Source organism: Poecile atricapillus (genome assembly GCF_030490865.1).
Source record: "Poecile atricapillus isolate bPoeAtr1 chromosome 36 unlocalized genomic scaffold, bPoeAtr1.hap1 SUPER_36_unloc_9, whole genome shotgun sequence".
NCBI classification, from domain to species: Eukaryota; Metazoa; Chordata; class Aves; order Passeriformes; family Paridae; genus Poecile; species Poecile atricapillus.
In genome coordinates this window covers 19557-44039 of record NW_026708999.1, presented here as the reverse complement: position 1 = coordinate 44039, position 24483 = coordinate 19557, and the positions used below count along the sequence as shown (strand labels likewise).

General features: G+C 49.4%; 1 protein-coding gene across 8 annotated transcripts; it reads right to left on the bottom strand.

Moving 5' to 3' along the window:
- Window positions 1-141: 141 nt before the first annotated feature.
- On the bottom strand, window positions 142-21419 carry TP53 (tumor protein p53). 8 transcript variants are annotated; one of them, XM_058828568.1, is made up of 9 exons: window positions 21366-21419; window positions 16642-16790; window positions 15772-15803; window positions 12199-12311; window positions 6781-6890; window positions 4417-4526; window positions 3806-3885; window positions 2482-2567; window positions 142-863 (listed from the first exon to the last, which is right to left on the bottom strand). In XM_058828568.1, exons 5-9 carry the CDS (start codon window positions 6852-6854, stop codon window positions 776-778), a joined length of 438 nt encoding a protein of 145 aa, XP_058684551.1. In that variant the 5' UTR covers window positions 6855-6890; window positions 12199-12311; window positions 15772-15803; window positions 16642-16790; window positions 21366-21419; the 3' UTR covers window positions 142-775. The 8 variants fall into 8 exon arrangements, with proteins under 8 accessions (XP_058684551.1, XP_058684553.1, XP_058684552.1 ...); XM_058828570.1 differs by lacking the exon at window positions 21366-21419 and adding an exon at window positions 21079-21106; XM_058828569.1 differs by lacking the exon at window positions 21366-21419 and adding an exon at window positions 20984-21017.
- Window positions 21420-24483: the final 3064 nt, after the last annotated feature.

The following is a 24483-nucleotide window of genomic DNA, read 5'->3' as shown; positions in this document are numbered from 1 at the left end:
AACTGGGACGCCTCAAACTGGGACCCCCCAAACTGGGACCCCCCCAAACTGGGACCCCCAGATTTTGACACCCCCAAATTGACCCCCCCTTGCCCCTCCCCCCCCAGCCCCTCCCCCCTCACGCTCAGGTGGGGGGAGGGGCGATATAAAAAATTCCTTTATTGTATAAAAACATTAAAAATCCGCGGGGGAGAGGGAGGGGGGCGTGGCCGGGGATGACGTCATCATGCAGGATGTGGGCGTGGCTTAAAGGATGCATCTCATTAAAGTGGGCGTGGCTAAAATGAAGGGCAGGGGATTAAAGTGGGCGTGGCTAAAGCTAAGGGGTTAAAGGGGGCGTGGCCAAAACTGTGATTGACAGGTGGGCGTGGCCAAAGCTGTGATTGACAGGTGGGCGTGGCTAAAACCCAGTGGTTAAAGGGGGCGTGGCCAAAACTGGTGATTGACAGGTGGGCGTGGCCAAAGCTCAGCGGTTAAGGGGGCGTGGTCAAAGCAATGATTGACAGGTGGGCGTGGCTAAAGCCCAGTGGTTAAAGGGGGCGTGGCCAACGCTGTGATTGACAGGTGGGCGTGGCTAAAGCTCCATGTTTAAAGGGGGCGTGGTCAAAGTTGTGATTGACAGGTGGGCGTGGCTAAAAGCAAAAGGGGCGGGGCTACACGGGATGGGCCAATGGGAAACGGGGATTGGGGGTGTGGTGGGAAAGGGGGCGTGGCCTGCAGGGGAGGGGGCGTGGCCTCCGGGGGAGGGGGCGTGGTCTGCGGGGAGGGGGCGGGGTCAATCCGAGTCCCCCGACTCCGGTTTGAGCAGCAGCTTCTTCCCACGGGGCACTGGCCCCTCCCCCCGCGGGCGCCGCCCCCTGGTCCCGGGGGGGAGGGGAGAGTCAGAGACCCCCCAGAGTCACCCCAAAATTCCCCAAATTCACCCCAAAAATCCCTCACAGAGACCCCCCTGAGTCACCCCAAAATCCCTCACTTAGACCCCCCCGAGTCACCCCAAAATTCCCCAAATTCGCCCCAAAATCCCTCACAAGGACCCCCCCCCGAATCACCCCAAAATTCACCCCAAAATCCCTCACAGAGACCCCCCGGAGTCACCCCCAAATTCCTCCAGCCCCAAATTCCCACTGAGACCCTCCCAAGTCACCCCAAAATTCCCCAAATTCACCCCAAAATCCCTCACTGAGACCCCCCCCGAGTCACCCCAAAATTCCACAAGTCCAAAATTCCCACCCAGAGACCCCCCCCAGAGTCACCCCCAAATTCCCCCAGTCCCAAATTCACCCCAAAATCCCACCCAGGGACCCCCGGAGTCACCCCAAAATTCCCCAAATTCACCCCAAAATCCCTCACAGAGACCCCCTGGAGCCACCCTGAAATTCCCCAAATTCACCCCAAAATCCCTCACAGAGACCCCCCCCGAGTCACCCCAAAATTCTCCCAGTCCCAAATTCCCCCTGAAATCCCACACAGAGACCCCCTGGAGTCACCCCAAAATTCCCAAAATTCAGCCCAAAATCCGTCAAGGAGACCCCCCCCCGAGTCACCCCCAAATTCCCCCAAAGTGACCCCAGATCCCCCCAAAGTGACCCCAAAGTGACCCCAGACCCCCCAAATTCCCCCCCAAGTGACCCCAGATCCCCCCAGGACCCCCAAAGTGACCCCAGACCCCCCAAATTTCCCCCAAAGTGACCCCAAAGTGACCCCAGGCCCCCCAAAGTGACCCCAGACCCCCACCAGACCCCCAGACCCTTCCCAGCCCCTCCAAGTGATCCCAAACCCTCCCAAAGTGACCCCAGGACCCCCCAAGTGACCCCCAAGTGACCCTGAAATGACCCCAGGACCCCCAAAGTGACCCCAGGACCCCAAATTGACCCCAAAGGGACCCCAGGCCCTCCAAAGTGACCCCAAAATGACCCCAGGACCCCCAAAATGACCCCAGACCCCCCCCAGATGACCCCAAAGTGACCCCAGGACCCCCAAAGTGACCCCAAAATGACCCCAGATCCCCCCAGAACCCCCAAAGTGACCCCAAAGTGACCCCAGGACCCCAAAAGTGACCCCAAAGTGACCCCAGGCCCCCCAAAATGACCCCAGACCCCCCCAGGACCCCCAAAATGACCCCAAAGTGACCCCAGGCCCCCCAAAGTGACCCCAAAGTGACCCCAGACCCCCCAAAATGACACCAGACCCCCCCAGGACCCCCAAAATGACCCCAAAGTGACCCCAGGCCCCCCAAAATGACACCAGACCCCCCCTAGGCCCCCCCAAGTGACCCCAAGACCCCCCCAGGACCCCCAAATTGACCCCAAAGTGACCCCAGGACTCCCAAAATGACCCCAAAGTGACCCCAGGTCCCCAAAAGTGACCCCAAAGTGACCCCAGGACCCCCAAAATGACCCCAGACCCCCCCAGGACCCCCAAAATGACCCCAGGCCCCCCCCAGACCCCCCCAGGACCCCCCCAGCCCCGTGGGGGTCTCACGTTCGCGGCGCCGTCCCCGCGGCCTCGGCGGCCTCCAGGGCCTCGTTGATGGTCCGGAGCATCTCGAAGCGTTTCCGGCCCCTCACCTGCCCCCAGCCCAAAATCGGGGCTCAGGGGGGTCCCCAAAAGGGCTGGACCCCCCCCAAAATGTCTGGGGTGATGGGGGGGTGCTTTAGGGACAGACCCCTCCCCCAAAAGCAGCACCTTGAGGGTCCTGGGACCCCTAAAATTCATCCTGGGACCCCAAATTGTCACCCTGGGACCCCGAATTGTCACCCTGGGACCCCTAAAAATCCCTCTGGGACCCCTAAAAATCCCACTGGGACCCCAAATTGTCACTCTGGGACCCCGAATTGTCAGCCTGGGACCCCGAATTATCACCCTGGGACCCCTAAAAATCTCTCTGGGACCCCAAATTGTCACTGTGAGACTCCTAAAATCCTTTTGTGACCCCAATTTGTCACCCTGGGACCCCTAAAAACCCCCTTGGGAACCCTAAAATCCCCCTGGGACCCCGAATTGTCACTGTGAGACTTCGAAAATCCTTTTGGGACCCCAAATTGTCACCCTGGGACCCCTAAAAACTCTCCTGGGATCCCAAATCGCTCTCTGGGATGCCTAAAAACCCACTCGGGACCCCAAATTTCCCCCTGGGGACCCCAAATTTCCCCCTCAAGAACCCTAATTCCCCCTGGGGACCCCAAATTTGCTCCTGGGGACCCCAAATTTCCCCCTTAGGAACCCTAATTGCTCCTGGGGACCCCAAATTTTATCTTGGGACCCCAAATTTCCTCCTGAGGACCCTGAATTTCACCCTTGGGACCTCAAATCTCCCCTCAGGACCCCAAATTTCACCCACAGGACTTCAAATTTCCCCCTGGGGACCCCAAATTTCCTCCTGGGCACCCCAAATTTCCCCCTGGGGACCCCGAATTTGCTCCTGGGCACCCCAAATTTTATCTTGGGACCCCAAATTTCCTCCTGAGGACCCCGAATTTCACCCTTGGGACCCCAAATCTCCCCCTTGGGACCCCAAATTTCACCCCAGAGACCCCAAATTTCCCCCTGGAGACCCCAAATTTCCCCCTCGGGACCTCAAATTTCCCCTCAGGAGCCCAAATTTCACCCATAGGACTTCAAATTTCCCCCTGGGGACCCCAAATTTCCCCCTGGGGACCCCAAATTTCCCTCTTGGGCACCCCAAATTTCCCCCTGGGGACCCCAAATTTTATCTTGGGACCCCAAATTTCCCTCTCTGGACCCCGAATTTCCCCCTGGGGACCCCGAATTCGCTCCCCAAGCCCCCCAAGCCCCCCGGTCCCACCTGCAGGGTGAAGATCTCGGGGTCGGGGTCCAGGACCCTCTTCTTGGAGCTCTCGGGGGCTTCAGCCGGGGGGGGCAGGGCTGGGGGAGGGGCAGGAGGGGCTCAGGGACCCCCCAAAACCCCCTGAGACCCCCCCCAATCACTGGAGACCCCTCTGAGCAGGCCACGCCCATTACCCATAATTATTCACCTCCTCATTAGCATATTTCACCCCACCCCATTTTAGGCCCCACCCTGACCACGCCCTATTTATGTTTGACCCCTCCCCCACCCCCCACCCGGCCCAGGCCACGCCCACTTTGCCCCACCCCCATTAAACCCACCCCAAACTCACCCAGTGTGGCCACGCCCCTTTCTGTCAGGCCACGCCCCCTCTGAGTTGGCCACGCCCCTTTTAGACCCACCAGGGTCAGGCCACGCCCTCTCTGAGGTGGCCACGCCCCTTTTAGACCCACCAGAGTCAGGCCACGCCCCCTCTGAGGTGGCCACGCCCCTTTTAGACCCACCAGGGTCAGGCCACGCCCCCTTTCAAAGCCCAGGCCACGCCCTCATCCCCATTGGATAGACCCAAGCCCAGGCCCCGCCCACCCAGGCTCAGGCCCCGCCCTCACCTCGCTTGGCCCCGCCCCTTTTGCGCTGGTTCTCCTCCTCCAGGCGCCGATCGCGGCCGGGGCAGGCGCAGACACGAACCTCGAAACAGCGGCGGCCGAGAGTCTGTCCCCTGCCAGAAACACCCGAAATCGGCCAAAAACACCCCGAAAACAGCCAGAAACAGCCAAAAACACCCCAAAATCGGCCAAAAACACCCTGAAACACCCGGAAATCGGCCAAAAACACCCCGAAAACAGCCAGAAACAGCCAAAAATACACCAAAATCGGCCAAAAACACCCCAAAATTGGCCAAAACCAGCCAGAAACACCCTGAAACACCCCGAAATCACCCAAAAACACCCCGAAAACAGCAAAAACAGCCAAAAACACACCAAAATCGGCCAAAAACACCCCGAAAACAGCCAGAAACAGCCAAAACCACCCCAAAATCGGCCAAAAACACCCCAAAAACAGCAAAAACAACCAAAAACACACCAAAATAGGCCAAAACCACCCCGAAATCAGCCAAAAACACCCCGAAAACAGCAAAAATCACCCTGAAAACAGCCAAAAACACCCTGAAACACCCGGAAACACCCTGAAATCGGCCAAAACCAACCCGAAAACAGCAAAAACAGCCAAAAACACACCAAAATCGGCCAAAAACACCCTGAAAACAGCCAAAAACCACCCCAAAATCAGCCAAAACCAGCCAGAAACCCCCTGAAACACCCCGAAATCGGCCAAAAACACCCCGAAATCGGCCAAAAACACCCCCAAAACAACCAAAAACACCCCCAAAACAACCAAAAACACCCCAAAAACAGCCAAAACAACCCCGAAATCGGCCAAAACCACCCCCAAAACACCCTGAAAACAGCCAAAAAACAAGCAAAAACACCCCCAAAACACCCAAAAACACCCCAAAAACAGCCAAAACCACCCCGAAATCGGCCAAAAACACCCCCAAAACAACCAAAAACACCCCCAAACCAGCCAAAAACACCCTGAAAACAGCCAAAAACACCCCGAAATCGGCCAAAACCACCCCCAAAACAACCAAAAAACACCCCCCAAACACCCGAAAACCCCCCAAAAACAGCCAAAAACACCCCCAAAACACCCAAAACCAGCCAAAAACACCCCAAAAACAGCCAAAAACACCCCAAAACCACCCTGAAAACAGCCAAAAACACCCTGAAATCGGCCAAAAACACCCTGAAAACAGCCAGAAACACCCCAAAAACACCCTAAAAACAGCCAAGAACACCCCAAAAACACCCTAAAAACACCCCAAAATCGGCCAAAAACACCCCAAAAACAGCCAAAACCACCCCCAAAACAGCCTGAAATCGGCCAAAACCACATGCAAAACAGCCAAAAATGGCCCGAAATTGTCCAAAGACACCCCAAAAACAGCCAAAAACACCCCAAAATCCCAGCCCTGACCCACCCGGGGACACCCGAACCTCGAAACAGCGACAGGTCAACGTCTGTCCCCTGCCAGAAACACCCCAAAATCGGCCAAAAACACCCCAAAAACAGCCACAAACACCCCGAAATCGGCCAAAAACACCCCGAAATCAGCCAAAAACAGCCAGAAACACCCTGAAACACCCCGAAATCGGCCAAAAACACCCCGAGAACAGCCAGAAACACCCTAAAAACAGCCAAAACCACACCAAAATCGGCCAAAAACACCCCCAAAACAGCCAAAAACACCCTGAAACACCCCAAAAACAACCTAAAACACCCCGAAATCGGCCAAAACCACCCCAAACCACCCCAAAAACCCCACCCAGGAACCCCCCAAACCCCAAATTTTTGGGGTGAAAAATCCCAAATTTAGGAGCGAACGATCCCAGATTTTAAGAAAACCCCACATTTTTAAAAGCAGAAAATTCAGATTTTTAAGGCAAAAAAAACAGATTCTGGTGCATAAAATTCAGATTTTGGTGCAGAAAATTCAGGTTTTGGTGCAAAAAACCCCAATTTTGGTGCAGAAATCCCATTTTTTTGGGGTGACGGGAACTGTCAGGGTTTTGGAGTGAACGATCTCATATTTTAAAAAAATCCCACATTTTTAGACCCAAAAAATTCAGATTTTTATGCCCAGAGAATTCAGATTTTCAGGCAGGAAAACTCAGATTTCTGGGGGATGAAAACTCCCAGATTTTTGGGGTGAATGATCCCATATTTAGGGAAAATCCCACATTTTTAGGCTCAAAAAAATTTAGATTTCGGTGCAGAAAATTCAGATTTTAGTGCAGAAAACCCCAATTTCGGTGCAGAAATCCCGTTTTTTCGGGGAGATGGGAACTGTCAGGGTTTTGGGGCGAGCTGTGTCGGGTTCTGGGGGGGTTCCCCGGATTTTGGGGGCTCACCCCGGCCCCTCGAGGGTGAGGATGGTGAGGATGGGCCGGCGGTTCATGCCCCCCATGCAGGAGCTGTTGCACATGAAGTTGTAGAGAACCGTGGTGCACTCGGAGCCCACCTGGAGAGGGGAGACAGCTCTTAGAGGGGAACCCCGAAATACAGCCCAAAAACACCCCAAAAACAACCCAAAATACAGCCTGAAATACAGCCCAAAACCACCCCAAAAACAACCCAAAACACCCCAAAACCAGCCCAAAATACACCCAAAATACACCCCAAAAACACCCTGAAATACACCCCAAAACCAGCCCAAACCACCCCAAAATACAGCCTGAAATACACCCCAAAACCAACCCAAAATACAGCCTGAAATACACCCCAAAACACCCCAAAATACAGCCCAAAACAGCCCAAACCACCCCAAAATACAGCCCAAAATACACCCCAAAAACACCCCAAAAACAGCCCAAAAACAGCCCAAAACCAGCCCAAAACCAGACCGAAATACACCCTAAATACACCCAAAATACACCCCAAAAACACCCCAAAAACAGCCCAAAAACAGCCCAAAACCAGCCCAAAACCAGACCGAAATACACCCTAAATACACCCAAAATACACCCCAAAAACAGCCCAAAAACAGCCCAAAACCAGCCTGAAATACACCCCAAAATACAGCCTGAAATACACCCCAAAATACAGCCTGAAATACACCCCAAAAACAGCCTGAAATACACCCCAAAATACAGCCTGAAATACACCCCAAAAACAGCCTAAATACAGCCCAAGACACAACCCAAAACCACCCCAAAATACACCCCAAAAACACCCCCAAAACAGCCCAAAATACCGCCTAAAATACAGCCCAAAATACAGCCCCAAAAACACCCCAAAAACAGCCCCAAAACACCCCAAAACCACCCTGAAATACACCCCAAAACCAGCCCAAATACAGCCCAAGAACACCCCAAAATACACCCTAAATACTCCCAAAATACACCCCAAAAACAGCCCCAAAACACCCCAAAAACAACCTGAAATACACCCCAAAACCAGCCCAAATTACAGCCCAAATACAGCCCAAAACACCCCAAAATACACCCTAAATACTCCCAAAATACACCCCAAAAACAGCCCCAAAACACCCCAAAAACAGCCTGAAATACACCCCAAAACCACCCCAAAACCAGCCCAAAACCAGCCCAAAATACCCCAAAAACACCCTGAAATACACCCCAAAAACAGCCCAAATTACAGCCCAAATACAGCCCAAGAACACCCCAAAACACCCCAAAATACACCCAAAAAACCAGCCCCAAAACACCCCAAAACCACCCCAAAAACACCCTGAAATACACCCCAAAACCAGCCCAAAATACAGCCTGAAACCCCCCCAAAAACACCACAAAAACACCTTGAAATACACCCCAAAAACACCCCAAGAACACCCCAAAACCAGCCTGAAATACACCCCAAAAACACCCCCAAAATACAGCCTGAAATACACCCCAAAATACACCCTAAAACACAAAATACACCCCAAAAACACCCCAAAACACAGCCCCAAAACACCCTGAAATACACCCCAAAAACACCCCCAAAATACACCCTAAATACACCCTAAAACACAAAAAACACCCCAAAACACAGCCCCAAAACACCCTGAAATACACCCCAAAAACACCCCCAAAATACACCCTAAATACACCCTAAAACACAAAATACACCCCAAAAACACCCCAAAACACCCTGAAATACACCCCAAAACACTCCCAAAATACACCCTAAGTACACCTTAAATACACCCCAAAATACACCCTAAAACACAAAATACAGCCCAAAACACAGCCCCAAAACACCCTGAAATACACCCCAAAAACACCCCCAAAATACACCCTAAAACACAAAATACAGCCCAAAAACACCCCAAAACACCCTGAAATACACCCCAAAACACTCCCAAAATACACCCTAAATACAGCCCAAATACACCATAAATACACCCCAAAATACACCCTAAAACACAAAATACACCCCAAAACACAGCCCCAAAACACCCTGAAATACACCCCAAAACCACCCCAAAACACACCCTAAATACACCCCAAAATACACCCTAAATACAGCCCAAAACACAAAATACACCCCAAAACACAAAATACACCCCAAAACACCCTGAAATACACCCCAAAACACCCCCAAAATACACCCTAAAATACACCCTAAAACACAAAATACACCCCAAAACATAGCCCCAAAACACCCTGAAATACACCCCAAAACACTCCCAAAATACACCCTAAATACACCCCAAATACACCATAAATACACCCCAAAACACAAAATACACCCCAAAACACAAAATACACCCCAAAACACCCTGAAATACACCCCAAAAACACCCCCAAAATACACCCTAAATACACCCCAAAATACACCCTAAATACAGCCCAAAACACAAAATACACCCCAAAACACAGCCCCAAAACACCCTGAAATACACCCCAAAACACTCCCAAAATACACCCTAAAATACACCCTAAATACATCCTAAAATACACCCTAAAACACAAACTACACCCCAAAAACACCCCAAAACACCCTGAAATACACCCCAAAACACCCCCAAAATACACCCTAAAATACACCCTAAATACAGCCCAAATACACCATAAATACACCCCAAAACATAGCCCCAAAACACCCTGAAATACACCCCAAAAACACCCCCAAAACACACCCGAAATCCACCCCAAAACACAAAATCCACCCCAAAATCCACCCCAGACCCCAAACCCAGCCACACCGGGAGCGTATTTGGGGTATTTTGGGGGTTTTTGGGGTCCCAGGGAAGATTTTTTGGGGTCCCAGAGAGGTTTTGGGGTTCCAGAGAGGTTTTTGGGGTCTCAGGAAGGGATTTTGGGGTCCCAGGGAGGTTTTGGGGTCACCTCAGGGGGAATATTTGGGGTTTTGGGGGTGTTTTTGGGGTGTTTTGGGGTCCCAGGGGGATTTTGGGGTCCCAGGAAGGGTTTTTGGGGTCCCCAGGGGGATTTTGGGGTCCCAGGGAGGTTTTTGGGATCCCATGAAAGTTTTTCGGGTCTCAGGAAGGGATTTTGGGGTCCCAGGGTGTTTTGGGGTCACCTCAGGGGGGATATTTGGGGTCCCAGGGGGTGTTTTGGGGGGTTTTTGGGGTCCCAGGGGGTTTTTGGGGTCCCAGGAAGAATTTTGGGGTCCCAGAGAAGGATTTTGGGGTCCCAGGGAGGTTTTTGGGGTCCCAGGAAGGATTTTGGGGTCCCAGGAAGGTTTTTGGGGTCCCAGGGAAGGATTTTTGGGTCCCAGGGAAGGATTTTGGGGTCCCAGGGAGGTTTTTGGGGTTCCAGGGAAGGATTCTGGGGTCCCAGGGAAGGATTTTGGGGTCCCAGGGAAGGTTTTTGGGGGTCCCAGGGAGGTTTTTGGGGTCCCAGAGAAGGATTTTGGGGTCTCAGGGAAGGGTTTTGGGGTCCCAGAGAAGGTTTTTGGGGTCCCAGGGGGTTTTTGGGGTCCCAGGGAAGGGTTTTGGGGTTCCAGGGAGGTTTTTGGGGTCCCAGGGAAGGATTTTGGGGTCCCAGGGAGGTTTTTGGGGTCCCAGGAAGGATTTTGAGGTCTCAGGGAAGGATTTTGGGGTCCCAGGAAGGATTTTGGGGTCCCAGGAAGGTTTTTGGGGTCCCAGGGAAGGATTTTTGGGTCCCAGGGAAGGATTTTGGGGTCCCAGGGAGGTTTTTGGGGTTCCAGGGAAGGATTCTGGGGTCCCAGGGAAGGATTTTGGGGTCCCAGGGAAGGTTTTTGGGGGTCCCAGGGAGGTTTTTGGGGTCCCAGAGAAGGATTTTGGGGTCTCAGGGAAGGGTTTTGGGGTCCCAGAGAAGGTTTTTGGGGTCCCAGGGGGTTTTTGGGGTCCCAGGGAAGGGTTTTGGGGTTCCAGGGAGGTTTTTGGGGTCCCAGGGAAGGATTTTGGGGTCCCAGGGAGGTTTTTGGGGTCCCAGGAAGGATTTTGAGGTCTCAGGGAAGGATTTTGGGGTCCCAGGAAGGATTTTGGGGTCCCAGGAAGGATTTTGGGGTCCCAGGAAGGTTTTTGGGGTCCCAGGGAGGTTTTTGGGGTCCCAGGGGGGGTTTTTGGGGTCCCAGGGAGGTTTTTGGGGTCCCAGGGGGGTTTTTGGGGTCCCAGGGAAGGTTTTTGGGGTCCCAGGAAAGGATTTTGGGGTCCCAGGAAGGTTTTTGGGGTCCCAGGAAGGTTTTTGGGGTCCCAGAGAAGGATTTTGGGGTCCCAGGGGGGGTTTTGGGGTCCCAGGAAGATTTTTGGGGTCCCAGGAAGGTTTTTGGGGTCCCAGGAAGATTTTTGGGGTCCCAGGAAGGTTTTTGGGGTCCCAGGAAGATTTTTGGGGTCCCAGGGAGGTTTTTGGGGTCCCAGGAAGATTTTTGGGGTCCCAGGGATGGTTTTTGGGGTCCCAGGAAGGATTTTGGGGTCCCCAGGGGGTTTTTGGGGTCCCAGAGAAGGATTTTGGGGTCCCAGGGATGGTTTTTGGGGTCCCAGAGAAGGATTTTGGGGTCCCCAGGGGGTTTTTGGGGTCCCAGGAAGGATTTTGGGGTCCCAGGGAAGGTTTTTGGGGTCACAGGGAGGTTTTTGGGGTCCCAGGAAGGTTTTTGGGGTCCCAGGGAAGGTTTTTGGGGTCCCAGGAAGGAATTTTGGGGTCCCAGGAAGGAATTTTGGGGTCCCAGGAAGGTTTTTGGGGTCCCAGGGAAGGTTTTTGGGGTCCCAGGGAAGGATTTTGGGGTCCCAGGGGGGTTTTTGGGGTCCCAGAGAAGGATTTTGGGGTCCCAGGGAAGGTTTTTGGGGTCCCAGGGAAGGTTTTTGGGGTCCCAGAGAAGGATTTTGGGGTCCCCAGGGGGATTTTGGGGTCCCAGGGGGTTTTTGGGGTCCCCAGGGGGTTTTTGGGGTCCCAGGGGGATTTTGGGGTCCCAGAGAAGATTTTTGGGGTCCCAGGGAAGGGTTTTGGGGTCCCAGGAAGGGATTTTGGGGTCCCAGGGGGGTTTTTGGGGTCCCAGGGGGGGATTTTGGGGTCCCAGAGAAGATTTTTGGGGTCCCAGAGAAGATTTTTGGGGTCCCAGGGAAGGTTTTTGGGGTCCCAGGAAGGGATTTTGGGGTCCCAGGAAGATTTTTGGGGTCCCAGGGAAGGATTTTGGGGTCCCAGGGAGGTTTTTGGGGTCCCAGAGAAGGATTTTGGGGTCCCAGAGAAGGATTTTGGGGTCCCAGGGAGGTTTTTGGGGTCCCAGAGAAGGATTTTGGGGTCCCAGGGGGTTTTTGGGGTCCCAGGGGGTTTTTGGGGTCCCAGAGAAGGATTTTTGGGGTCCCAGGGAGGTTTTTGGGGTCCCAGGAAGGGTTTTGGGGTCACCTCGGGGGGTGAGTAGGGCACGGCCACGCTGTGTCTCTTGGTGGTTTCGTCGTCCTGGTACCGAGCCTGGGGGTTCCCCTCCACCCGGATCAGGTGCTGGGCGGGGGCGTCACCTGAGGGGGACCCCAAAATCAGCCCCAAAAACCCCAAATCAGCCCCAAGAACCCCAAATCAGCCCCAAAATCCCAAAATTGACCCCAAAAACCCAAAATCAGCCCCAAAATCCCAAATCAGCCCCAAAATCAGCCCCAAGAACCCAAAATCAGCCCCAAAATCCCAAAATTGACCCCAAAATCAGCCCCAAAACCCCGAATCAGCCCCAAAAACCCAAAATCAACCCCAAAAACCCAAAATCAACCCCAAAATCCCAAAATTAACCCCAAAATCAGCCCCAAAATCCCAAAATTGACCCCAAAATCAGCCCCAAAATCAGCCCCAAGAACCCAAAATTGACCCCAAAATCCCAAAATTGACCCCAAAATCAGCCCCAAGAACCCAAAATCAGCCCCAAAAACCCCAAAATTGACCCCAAAATCAGCCCCAAAACCCAAACCTGACCTCAAAATCAGCCCCCAAACCCCAAAATCGACCCCAAAAACCTAAAATCGACCCCAAAAACAGCCCCAAAACCCTAAAATTGACCCCAAAATCAGCCCCAAAACCCAAAATTGACCCCACAATCAGCCCCAAGAACCCAAAATCAACCCCAAAATCCCAAAATTGACCCCAAAACCAGCCCCAAAACCCAAAATCAGCCCCAAAATCAAACCCAAAATCGACCCCAAAAACCCAAAATTGACCCCAAAAACCCAAAATCAAATCCAAAATCAGCCCCAAATGTCCAAAATCAGCCCCAAAACCCCAAAACCAACCCCAAAAATCCAAAGCTGACCCCAAATTCAGCCCCAAAACCCAAAAATCAACCCCAGAACGCCCAAATCTGCCCCAAAATCAGCCCAAAACCCCCGAAAACAGCCCCAAAAACCCCAAATCAACCCCAAAAACCCAAAATCGACCCCAAAATCGACCCCAAATGTCCAAAATCAGCCCCAAAACCCCCAAATCGACCCCAAAACCCCAAACTCAGCCCCAGAACCCCAAAATCAATCTAAAACCCCAAAATCAAACCCAAAACCCCAAAATCAACCCCAAAATCTGCCCCAAAACCCCAAAATCAGCCCCAAAAGTCCAAAATCAGCCCCAAAATTTCCCAATTTCCCCCCATTCCCACCCATTTTTCCCCCCATTTTTCCCCTTTTTTTTTGTTTTTTCCCAAATTCCCCATTTTTTGCCCCATTTCCCATCTCTCACCTCCTCCCCCTCCCATTTCCCACATTTTTTCCCCATTATTTTAAATTTTTCCCCATTTTTTCCCCATTACTTTGAATTTTTTCCCCATTTTTTCACCGTTTTTCCCCATTTTTTTTTTAACTTTTCCCAAAATTCCCGTTTTTTGCCCCATTTTGGTGTCTCACCTCCTCCCCCACAGTGCTCATGGTGGGAACATCTCCTCACCTCCCATTTCCCACCATTTTTCCCCAATTATTTTGAATTTTTTCCCCATTTTTCTCCCATTTTTTCCCCCATTTTTCCCCTTTTTTTTTTGTTTTTTCCCAAATTCCCCATTTTTTCCCCCATTTCCCATCCCTCACCTCCTTCCCACCTCCCATTTCCCCCCATTTTTCCCCATTATTTCGAATTTTTTCCCATTTTTCCCCATTTTTTTGAATTTTTCCCCATTTTTCCCCCGTTTTTCCCTATTTTTTTTTCCATTTTTCCCAAAATCTCCTTTTTTTCCCCCATTTCCCATCTCTCACCTCCTCCCTCCCTCCCATTTCCCATTTCCCTCCATTCCCACCCATTTTTTCCCCATTATTTTAAATTTTTCCCCATTTTTCCCCATTATTTTGAATTTTTTCCCCATATTTTCCCATTTTTCCCTATTTTTCCCTATTTTTTTCCATTTTTTTTTGTTTTTTCCCAAAATCCTGTTTTTTTGCCCCATTTCCCATCTCTCACCTCCTCCCCCCCTCCCATTTCCCACATTTTTCCCCCATTATTTCAATTTTTTCCCCATTATTTTGAATTTTTTCCCCATTATTTTGAATTTTCTCCCCATTTTTTCACCGTTTTTCCCCTTTTTTTTTTTTAATTTTTCCCAAAATCCCGGTTTTTTGCCCCATTTCCCATCTCTCACCTCCTCCCCCGCAGCGCTCATGGTGGGGACACCTCCTCCCCTCCCATTTCCCCCCACTTTTCCCCATTACTTTGAATTTTTTCCCCATTTTTTCACCGTTTTTCCCCATTTTTTTTTTGTTTTTTCCCAAAATCCCCGTTTTTTCCCCCATTTCCCATCTCTCACCTCCTCCCTCCCTCCCATTTCCCTCCATTCCCACCCATTTTTCCCATTTTTTTCCCATTTTTTCCCATTTTTTTCCCATTATTTTGTATTTTTTCCCCATTTTTCCCTGTTTTTCCCCATTTTTTTTGGTTTTTCCCAAATTCCCCATTTTTTGCCCCATTTCCCATCTCTCACCTCTTCCCCCCTCCCATTTCCCACATTTTTTCCCCATTATTTCCAATTTTTCCCCATTTTTTCCCCATTATTTTGAACTTTTTCCCCATTTTTCCCCGTTTTTCCCCATTTTTTCACCATTTTTCCCCATTTTTTTTTTGGTTTTTCCCAAATTCCCATTTTTTGCCCCATTTCCCATCTCTCACCTCCTCCCACCTCCCATTTCCCACATTTTTTCCCCATTATTTCAAAATTTTTCCCATTTTTCCTCATTATTTTGAATTTTTTCCCCATTTTTTCACCGTTTTTCCCCATTTTTTTTTTGTTTTTTCCCAAAATTCCCGTTTTTTGCCCCATTTTGGTGTCTCACCTCCTCCCCCACAGCGCTCGTGGTGGGGACACCTCCTCACCTCCCATTTCCCACCATTTTTTCCCCATTATTTTGAATTTTTTCCCCATTTTTTTGCATTTCTTCCCCATTTTTCCCCATTTTTTTTGTTTTTTCCCAAAATCCCGTTTTTTTGCCCCATTTCCCATCTGTCACCTCTTCCCCCCTCCCATTTCCCCACATTTTTTCCCCATTATTTTAAATTTTTCCCCATTTTTTCCCCATTATTTTGAATTTTTTCCCCATTTTCCCCCGTTTTTCCCCATTTTTTTTGTTTTTTCCCAAAATCCCCTTTTTTTCCCCCATTTCCCATCTCTCACCTCCTCCCCTCCCATTTCTCTCCATTCCCACCCATTTTTCCCATTTTTTTCCCAATTTTTTCCCACTTTTTCCCCATTATTTTGAATTTTTTCCCCATTTTTTCACCGTTTTTCCCCATTTTTTTTTTGTTTTTTCCCAAAATCCCGGTTTTTTGCCCCATTTCCCATCTCTCACCTCCTCCCCCGCAGCGCTCGTGGTGGGGACACCTCCTCCCCTCCCATTTTTCCCCATTATTTTGAATTTTTTCCCCATTATTTTGAATTTTTTCCCCATTTTTTCACCGTTTTTCCCCATTTTTTTTTAAATTTTTCCCAATTTCCCTGTTTTTTGCCCCATTTTGGTGTCTCACCTCCTCCCCCGCAGCGCTCGTGGTGGGGGCACCTCCTCCCCTCCCATTTCCCCCCACTTTTCCCCATTATTTTGAATTTTTTCCCCATTTTTCTCCCATTTTTTCCCTGGTTTTCCCTATTTTTTTTTCCATTTTTCCCAAATTCCCCATTTTTTCCCCCATTTCCCATCTCTCACCTCTTCCCCCCTCCCATTTCCCTCCATTCCCACCCATTTTTCTCCATTTTTTCCCCATTATTTTGTATTTTTTCCCCATTTTTTGAATTTTTTCCCCCTTTTTCTTCATTTTTTTTGTTTTTTCCCAAAATCCTGGTTTTTTCCCCCATTTCCCATCTCTCACCTCTTCCCCCCTTCCATTTCCCACCCATTTTTCCCATTTTTTTCCCAATTTTTCCCCATTTTTTCCCCATTATTTTGGATTTTTTCCCCATTTTTTCACCGTTTTTCCACATTTTTTTTTTAATTTTTCCCAAAATTCCGGTTTTTTGCCCCATTTCCCATCTCTCACCTCCTCCCCCGCAGCGCTCGTGGTGGGGGCACCTCCTCCCCTCCCATTTTTCCCCATTATTTTGAATTTTTTGCCATTTTTTTCCCCATTTTTCCCCGTTTTCCCCATTTTTTTCTTGTTTTTTCCCAAAATCCCGTTTTTTTGCCCCATTTCCCATCTCTCACCTCCCCACCACCTCCAATTTCCCACATTTTTTCCCCATTATTTCCAATTTCTCCCCATTTTTTCCCCATTATTTTGAATTTTTTCCCCATTTTTTCACCGTTTTTCCCCATTTTTTTTTTGTTTTTTCCCAAAATCCCGGTTTTTTGCCCCATTTCCCATCTCTCACCTCCTGCCCCGCAGCGCTCGTGGTGGGGACACCTCCTCACCACCTCGGCCACGTGCTCGGATTTCTTGTAGACGGCGACGGCGCGGAGCAGAGCCCCGGGGGGCGGCGGGACCCCCACCCTGACCTGCACCGGGCACGGCTTGGCCAGGCGGCAGTACAGCTTGTTCAGCACTGGGGAGTACTGGGACAAACTGGGAGTTACTGGGAGGGCTCTGGGACACCCCAAATATCCCAAAATCCAAAAAAAATCCACCCCAGAATCCCAAAATCCATCCCAAAAATCAAAATTCCCGATAAAATCCATCCCAGTAGAGCTTGTTCAGCACTGGGGAGTACTGGGAGGAACTGGGAGTTACTGGGAGGGCTCTGGGAAACCCCAAATATCCCAAAATCCCAAAAAATCCATCCCAGAAATCCCAAAATCCCAAAAAAAATCCATCCAAATATCCCAAAATCCCGATAAAAAACATCCAAATATCTCAAATTCCCAATAAAAACCACCCCAGTAACACAAATTCCCAATAAAATCCATCCCAGTAGAGCTTGTTCAGCACTGGGGAGTACTGGGACAAACTGGGAGTTACTGGGAGGGCTCTGGGACACCCCCAAATATCCCAAAATCCCAAAAAAATCCATCCAAATATCCCAAAATCCCAAAAAAATCCACCCCAGAATCCCAAAATCCATCCCAAAAATCAAAATTCCCAATGGAACCCATCCCAGTAGAGCTTGTTCAGCACTGGGGAGTACTGGGAGGAACTGGGAGTTACTGGGAGGGGTCCTGGAACCCCCAAATAGCCCAAAATACCAAAAAAATCCATCCCAATATCCCAAAATCCCAATAAAATCCATCCCAGTAGAGCTTGTTCAGCACTGGGGAGTACTGGGAGGAACTGGGAGTTACTGGGAGGGCTCTGGGAACCCCCAAATATCCCAAAATCCAAAAAAAATCCATCCCAGTATCCCAAAATCCCAATAAAAACCATCCCAGTGACCCAAAATCCATCCCAAAAATCAAAATTCCCGATAAAATCCACCCCAGTAGAGCTTGTTCAGCACTGGGGAGTACTGGGACAAACTGGGAGTTACTGGGAGGGCTCTGGGAAACCCCAAATATCCCAAAATCCCCCCAAAAACCACCCCAATATCCCAAAATCCTGATAAAATCCATCCAAATATCTCCAAATTCCCAATGGAACCCATCCCAGTAGAGCTTGTTCAGCACTGGGGAGTACTGGGACAAACTGGGAGTTACTGGGAGGGCTCTGGGAACCCCCAAATATCCCAAAATCCAAAAAAAATCCACCCCAATATCCCAAAATCCCGATAAAAACGACCCAAATAATCAAAATTCCCTATAAAATCCATCCCAGTAGAGCTTGTTCAGCACTGGGGAGTACTGGGACAAACTGGGAGTTACTGGGAGGGCTCCGGGACACCCCCAAATATCCCAAAATCCCAAAAAAATCCATCCCAGAAACCAAAAATCCTGATAAAAAACATCCAAATATCTCAAATTCCCAATAAAATCCCTCCCAGTAGAGCTTGTTCAGCACTGGGGAGTACTGGGACAAACTGGGAGTTACTGGGAGGGCTCTGGGAAACCCCAAATATCCCAAAATCCCCCCAAAAACCACCCCAGCATCCCAAAATCCCAATAAAATCCACCCAAATATCCCAAAATCCCAATAAAAAACATCCAAATATCTCAAATTCCCAATAAAATCCCTCCCAGTAGAGCTTGTTCAGCACTGGGGAGTACTGGGACAAACTGGGAGTTACTGGGAGGGCTCTGGGAAACCCCAAATATCCCAAAATCCCCCCAAAAACCACCCCAATATCCCAAAATCCCAATAAAATCCATCCAAATATCCCCAAATCCCAATAAAATCCATCCCAGTAGAGCTTGTTCAGCACTGGGGAGTACTGGGACAAACTGGGAGTTACTGGGAGGGGTCCTGGAACCCCCAAATATCCCAAAATCCCAAAAAAATCCATCCCAGTATCCCAAAATCCCAATAAAAACGACCCAAATAATAAAGAATCCCGATAAAATCCATCCCAGTAGAGCTTGTTCAGCACTGGGGAGTACTGGGACAAACTGGGAGTTACTGGGAGGGCTCTGGGAACCCCCAAATATCCCAAAATCCAAAAAAAATCCATCCCAGTGAAATTCCCTTCCCCCAAATTCCCGCAATTCCCGGATTTCCCCGGAATTCCGGCGCCATTCCTGGTGCAGGTGACGGATTTGGCCGTTCCCATTTCCCAGAATTCCCCCCCCCCAGAATTCCCAAAATTCCTGGATTATTCCCCAGAATTCCTGGATTATTCCCCAGAATTCCTGGATTATTTCCCAGATTTCCTAAAATTCCCAGAATTCCCGGAATTCCTGGATTATTCCCCAGAATTCCCAGAATTCCCAGAATTCCAGACACTCCCGGGGCAGGTGACAGATTTGGCTGTCCTCATTTCCCAGAATTCCCACCCGGAATTCCCAGAATTCCCAGATTCCCCAGAATTCCCGCATTATTCCCAGAATTCCCAGGTTTCATTCCCGTGTACTCACGGTGCAGGTGACGGATTTGGCCGTTCCCATTTCCCAGAATTCCCAGATTTCTCCCCAGAATTCCCGGACTTTTTCCCAGAATTCCCAGGTTTCATTCCCGTGTACTTACAGTGCAGGTGATGGATTTGGCCGTTCCCCTTTCCCGGAATTCCCCCCCAGAATTCCCAGATTAATTCCCCAATTAATTCCCGGATTTCTCCCCAGAATTCCCGGATTTCTCCCCAGAATTCCTGGGGTTTTCCCGCTGTACTCACGGTGCAGGTGACGGATTTGGTGGTCCCCGTTTCCCGGAATTCCCAGATTAATTCCCAGAATTCCCAGATTCCCCAGAATTCCCAGGTTTCATTTCCGCTGTACTCACGGTGCAGGTGACGGATTTGGCCATTCCCGTTTCCCAGATTAATTCCCGGATTTTTCCCAGATTCCCAGATGAATTCCCGGATTTTCCCGCTGTACTCACGGTGCAGGTGACGGATTTGGCGGTTCCCGTTTCCCGCATTAATTCCCAGATGAATTCCCAGATTTCTCCCCAGAATTCCCGGATTTTTCCCCAGAATTCCTGGATTTCTCCCCAGAATTCCCAGATTTTTTTCCAGAATTCCCAGGTTTCATTCCCGTGTACTCACGGTGCAGGTGACGGATTTGGCCGTTCCCATTCCCCAGAATTCCCAGGTTATTTCCCAGATTATTTCCCAGATTTCTCCCCAGAATTCCCGTATTTTTCCCAGATGAATTCCCGGATTTTTCCCCGCGTACTCACGGTGCAGGTGACGGATTTGGTGGTTCCCATTCCCCAGAATTCCCAGATTAATTCCCAGATTAATTCCCGGATTTCTCCCCAGAATTCCCGGATTTCTCCCCACAATTCCCGGATTTTTCCCCAGAATTCCCAGGTTTCATTCCCGTGTACTCACGGTGCAGGTGACAGATTTGGCCATTCCCGTTTCCCAGAATTCCCAGATTATTTCCCAGATTAATTCCCACATTTCTCCATTCCCAGATTAATTCCCAGATTAATTCCCAGATTAATTCCCGGATTTCTCCCCAGAATTCCCGGATTTTTCCCAGACGAATTCCCAGATTTCATTTCCCTGTACTCACGGTGCAGGTGACAGATTTGGTGGTTCCCATTTCACAGAATTCCCAGATTAATTCCCGGATTAATTCCCAGATTTCTCCCCAGAATTCCCGGATTTCTCCCCAGAATTCCCAGATTTCTCCCCAGAATTCCCAGGTTTCATTCCCAGATTAATTCCCGGATGTTTTCCCCGTGTACTCACGGTGCAGGTGACGGATTTGGCGGTTCCCGTTTCCCAGAATTCCCAGATTAATTCCCAGATTTCTCCCCAGATTAATTCCCAGATTTCTCCCCAGAATTCCCGGATTTTTTCCCAGAATTCCCAGGTTTCATTCCCGTGTACTCACGGTGCAGGTGACGGATTTGGCGGTTCCCGTTTCCCAGATTTCTCCCCAGAATTCCCAGCTTCCCAGATGAATTCCTGGATTTTCCCGCTGTACTCACGGTGCAGGTGACGGATTTGGCCGTTCCCATTTCCCAGAATTCCCAGATTCCCCAGAATTCCCAGGTTTCATTCCCGCTGTACTCACGGTGCAGGTGACGGATTTGGCGGTCCCCATTTCCCGGAATTCCCAGATTAATTCCCGCATTATTCCCAGAACTCCCAGGTTTCATTCCCGCTGTACTCACGGTGCAGGTGACGGATTTGGCGGTTCCCGTTTCCCGCATTAATTCCCAGAATTCCCAGATTTTTCCCAGATGAATTCCCGGATTTTCCCGGTGTACTCACGGTGCAGGTGACGGATTTGGCCGTTCCCGTTTCCCAGATTAATTCCCAGAATTCCCAGATTCCCCAGAATTCCCGGTTTTTCCCGGTGTACTCACGGTGCAGGTGACGGATTTGGCGGTCCCCGTTTCCCAGAATTCCCAGAATTCCCAGATTCCCAGATGAATTCCCGGATTTTCCGGGTGTACTCACGGTGCAGGTGACGGATTTGGCCGTTCCCGTTTCCCAGAATTCCCAGATGAATTCCCAGATTCCCCAGAATTCCCGGATTTTCCCGGTGTACTCACGGTGCAGGTGACGGATTTGGCCGTTCCCATTCCCCACAATTCCCAGATTAATTCCCGGATTTCTCCCCAGAATTCCCGGATTTTCCGGGTGTACTCACGGTGCAGGTGACGGATTTGGCGGTCCCCGTTTCCCGGAATTCCCAGATTAATTCCCAGATTCCCAGATGAATTCCCGGGATTTTCCCGCTGTACTCACGGTGCAGGTGACGGATTTGGCGGTTCCCGTTTCCCGGAATTCCCAGATTAATTCCCAGATTCCCAGATGAATTCCCGGATTTCATTCCCGGTGTACTCACGGTGCAGGTGACGGATTTGGCCGTTCCCGTTTCCCGGAATTCCAGCCGGAAGTCGTGCTCCCCCCCGTAATCCTCGGTGGAGGGCACGGCCGGGGGGGGGAGGGGCGGCGGGGGGGGCTCTGCGGGGGGAGGGGGCGGCGCCGGCCCCTCCCCCACCCCAACCCCCCCGGGGGGCTCCGGGACCACCTCGAGGGGGCTCAGCTCCTGTGGGGGAGGGGAGGGCGGGAATTGGGGGGAAAATCCCCATTTTTGGGAAAAATCCCAATTTTTGGGGGGAAAAATCCCAATTTTTGGGGAAAAATTCCAATTCTTGGGGAAAATCCCAATTTTTTGGGGGGAAAATCCCAATTCTTGGGGAAAATCCCAATTTTTTGGGGGAAAATCCCAATTTCTGGGGAAATTCCCAATTTTCTGGGGAAATTCACGATTTTTGGGGGAAAATCCCAATTTTTGGGGGAAAAATCCCAATTTTGGGGGGAAAATCCCAATTTTTAAAGGAAAAATCCCAATTTTCTGGAGAAAATCCCGACTTTTGGAAAAAAATCCCAATTTTGGGGGGAAAATCCCAATTTTTGGGGGAAAAATCCCAATTTTGGGGGGAAAATCCCAAATTTGGGGGGAAAATCCCAATTTTTGGGAAAAATCCCAATTTTTGGGGAAATTCCCAATTTTCTGGGGAAAATCCCAATTTTCTGAGGAAAATCCCAATTTTTGGGAAAAAATCCCAATTTTTGGGGGGAAAATCCCAATTTTTTGGGGGAAAATCACAATTTTGGGGGGAAAATCCCAATTTTTCGGGGAAAATCCCAATTTTTGGGGAAATTCCCAATTTTCTGGGGAAAATCCCAATTTTGGGGGAAAACCCCAATTTCTGGGGGAAAAATCACAATTTTTGGGGGGAAAATCCCAATTTTTGGGGGAAAATCCCAATTTTTGGGGGGAAAATCCCAATTTTTGGGAAAATCCCAATTTTTGGGAAAAAATCCCAATTTTTGGGGAAATACCCAATTTTTTGGGGAAAATCCGGATTTTTGGGGGAAAATTCCAATTTTGGGAAAAATCCCAATCTTGGGGGGAAAATCTCAATTTTTGGGGAAAAAACCCCAAATTTGGGGGAATTTGGAATCATTTTTGGGGGCAAAAATTCAATTTTTGGGGGTAAAAATTCAATTTTTGAGAAGAAAAACTCAATTTTTTGGGGAAAAATCCAATTTTGGGGGAATAAATCTCATTTTTGGAGAATTTGGGACCATTTTTGGAGAAAAAATCCAATTTTGGAGAAATAAAATCCAATTTTGGGGGGAAAAACCCAATTTTAGGGAAATTTGGGATCATCTTTGGGGGAAAAATCCAATTTTAGAAGAATAAAATCCAATTTTAAGGCAACTTGGAATCATTTTGGGGTGAAAAATTCAATTTCACAGGGAATACACCAATTTTTCAGGGAAAAAATTCAACTTCGGGAGAATTTGAGGAAAATAAACCAAGTTTTGGGAGAATTTGGGATAATTTTATGGGAAAAAATCCAATTTTTGGAAAATTTTGGGTCATTTTGAGGTGAAAAATCCAATTTTTAAGGGGTGTCAGAACACCCAAACCCAAATTTCGGGGTCCAGGATCCCATTTTGGGGAGGGGTCTCGCAACACCCCCGACCCTTTTTGGGTTCCCCACCCCCCCTTGGGCGTTTTTTTGTAATTTTGCCCATTTTGGGGGGATTTTTCCCTGTTTTTTGGTGCCTCCCCACTCACCCAATCCAGAGAATCCTCGGGGATGGAGTTGATGCTATCGGGGAGCCTGAAAAGAGAAGAAATCAAAGATCACCCCAAAATAACCCAAAATATTCCATTTATCACCCAAAACCCCAAAACCTCACTTTTTCTACCAAAAATCTCTCATTTCCCACCCAAAATTCTCACTTTTACCACCCAAAAATCTCAGATTTTCCACCCAGCACCCCCCTAAAACCTCAAATTTCCCCCAAACGCCCCAAAATCTCCCATTTATTCCCAAAATTTTCCATTTTCCCCCCAAATTCACCCATTTTTCACCCAAAAGCCCCCCAAAATCTCCCATTTCCCCCCAAAATCTCCCATTTATTTCCAAAATCTTCCATTTTACCCCCAAATTCACCCATTTTACCCCCAAAATCCTGGTTTTCCCCCAAACCCTCCCATTTTCCTCCAAAATCCCCCATTTCCCCCCAAAATCCCCCCATTTCCTCCCCAAAATCTCCCATTTTTTCCCAAAACCCCCTTTTTCCCCCAAAAATCTCCCATTTTTCCCTTAAAATCTCCCATTTTCCCCCAAACTCCCACATTTTTCCCCAAAACCTCCCATTTTCCCCACAAAATTTCCCATTTTCCACCCAAATTTCCCCCAAAATCCCCCATTTTCCCCCCAAATTCTCCCATTTTCCACCCAAAAGCTCCCATTTTCTCCCCAAAATCCCCAATTCTCCACATAAAACCTCACATTTTTCCCAAAATCTCTTTTTTTCCCAAAACTTCATATTTTCCGACCAAAACCTCCCATTTTCCCACCCAAAATCTCCCACTTATCCCCAAAATCTCCCAAATTTCCCCCAAAATCTCCCATTTTCCCCCCAAATTCTCCCATTTTCCACCCTAAAGCCCCCCAAAACCCCCAATTTTTTCCCAAACTCCCCCATTTTCCCCCCAAAACCCCCCATTTTTTCCCAAATCCCCCCATTTTCCCCCAAATCCCCCATTTTCCACCCAAACTCCCCCATTTTTTCCCTAAATCTCCCACTTCCCCCCCAAAATTTCCCATTTATTCCCAGAATCCCCCATTTTTTCCCCAAAACTTCGCATTTTCCACCCAAAAACCCCCCAAAACCTCACATTTTCCACCCAAAATCCCCCGTTTTTCCCCCAAAATCTCCTATTTTTCCCCAAATCC

Coding starts and splice junctions, on each gene's coding strand:
- TP53 (XM_058828565.1), bottom strand. CDS start 19,674: ATGCGGGAAACGGGAACCGCCAAATCCGTCACCTGCACC. Junction 12,312..15,771: donor CGAGCGCTGCGGGGGAGGAG/GTGAGACACCAA, acceptor GGTCCCCCTCAG/GTGACGCCCCCGCCCAGCAC. Junction 3,886..4,416: donor AAGGGGCGGGGCCAAGCGAG/GTGAGGGCGGGG, acceptor CCCCTCCCCCAG/CCCTGCCCCCCCCGGCTGAA.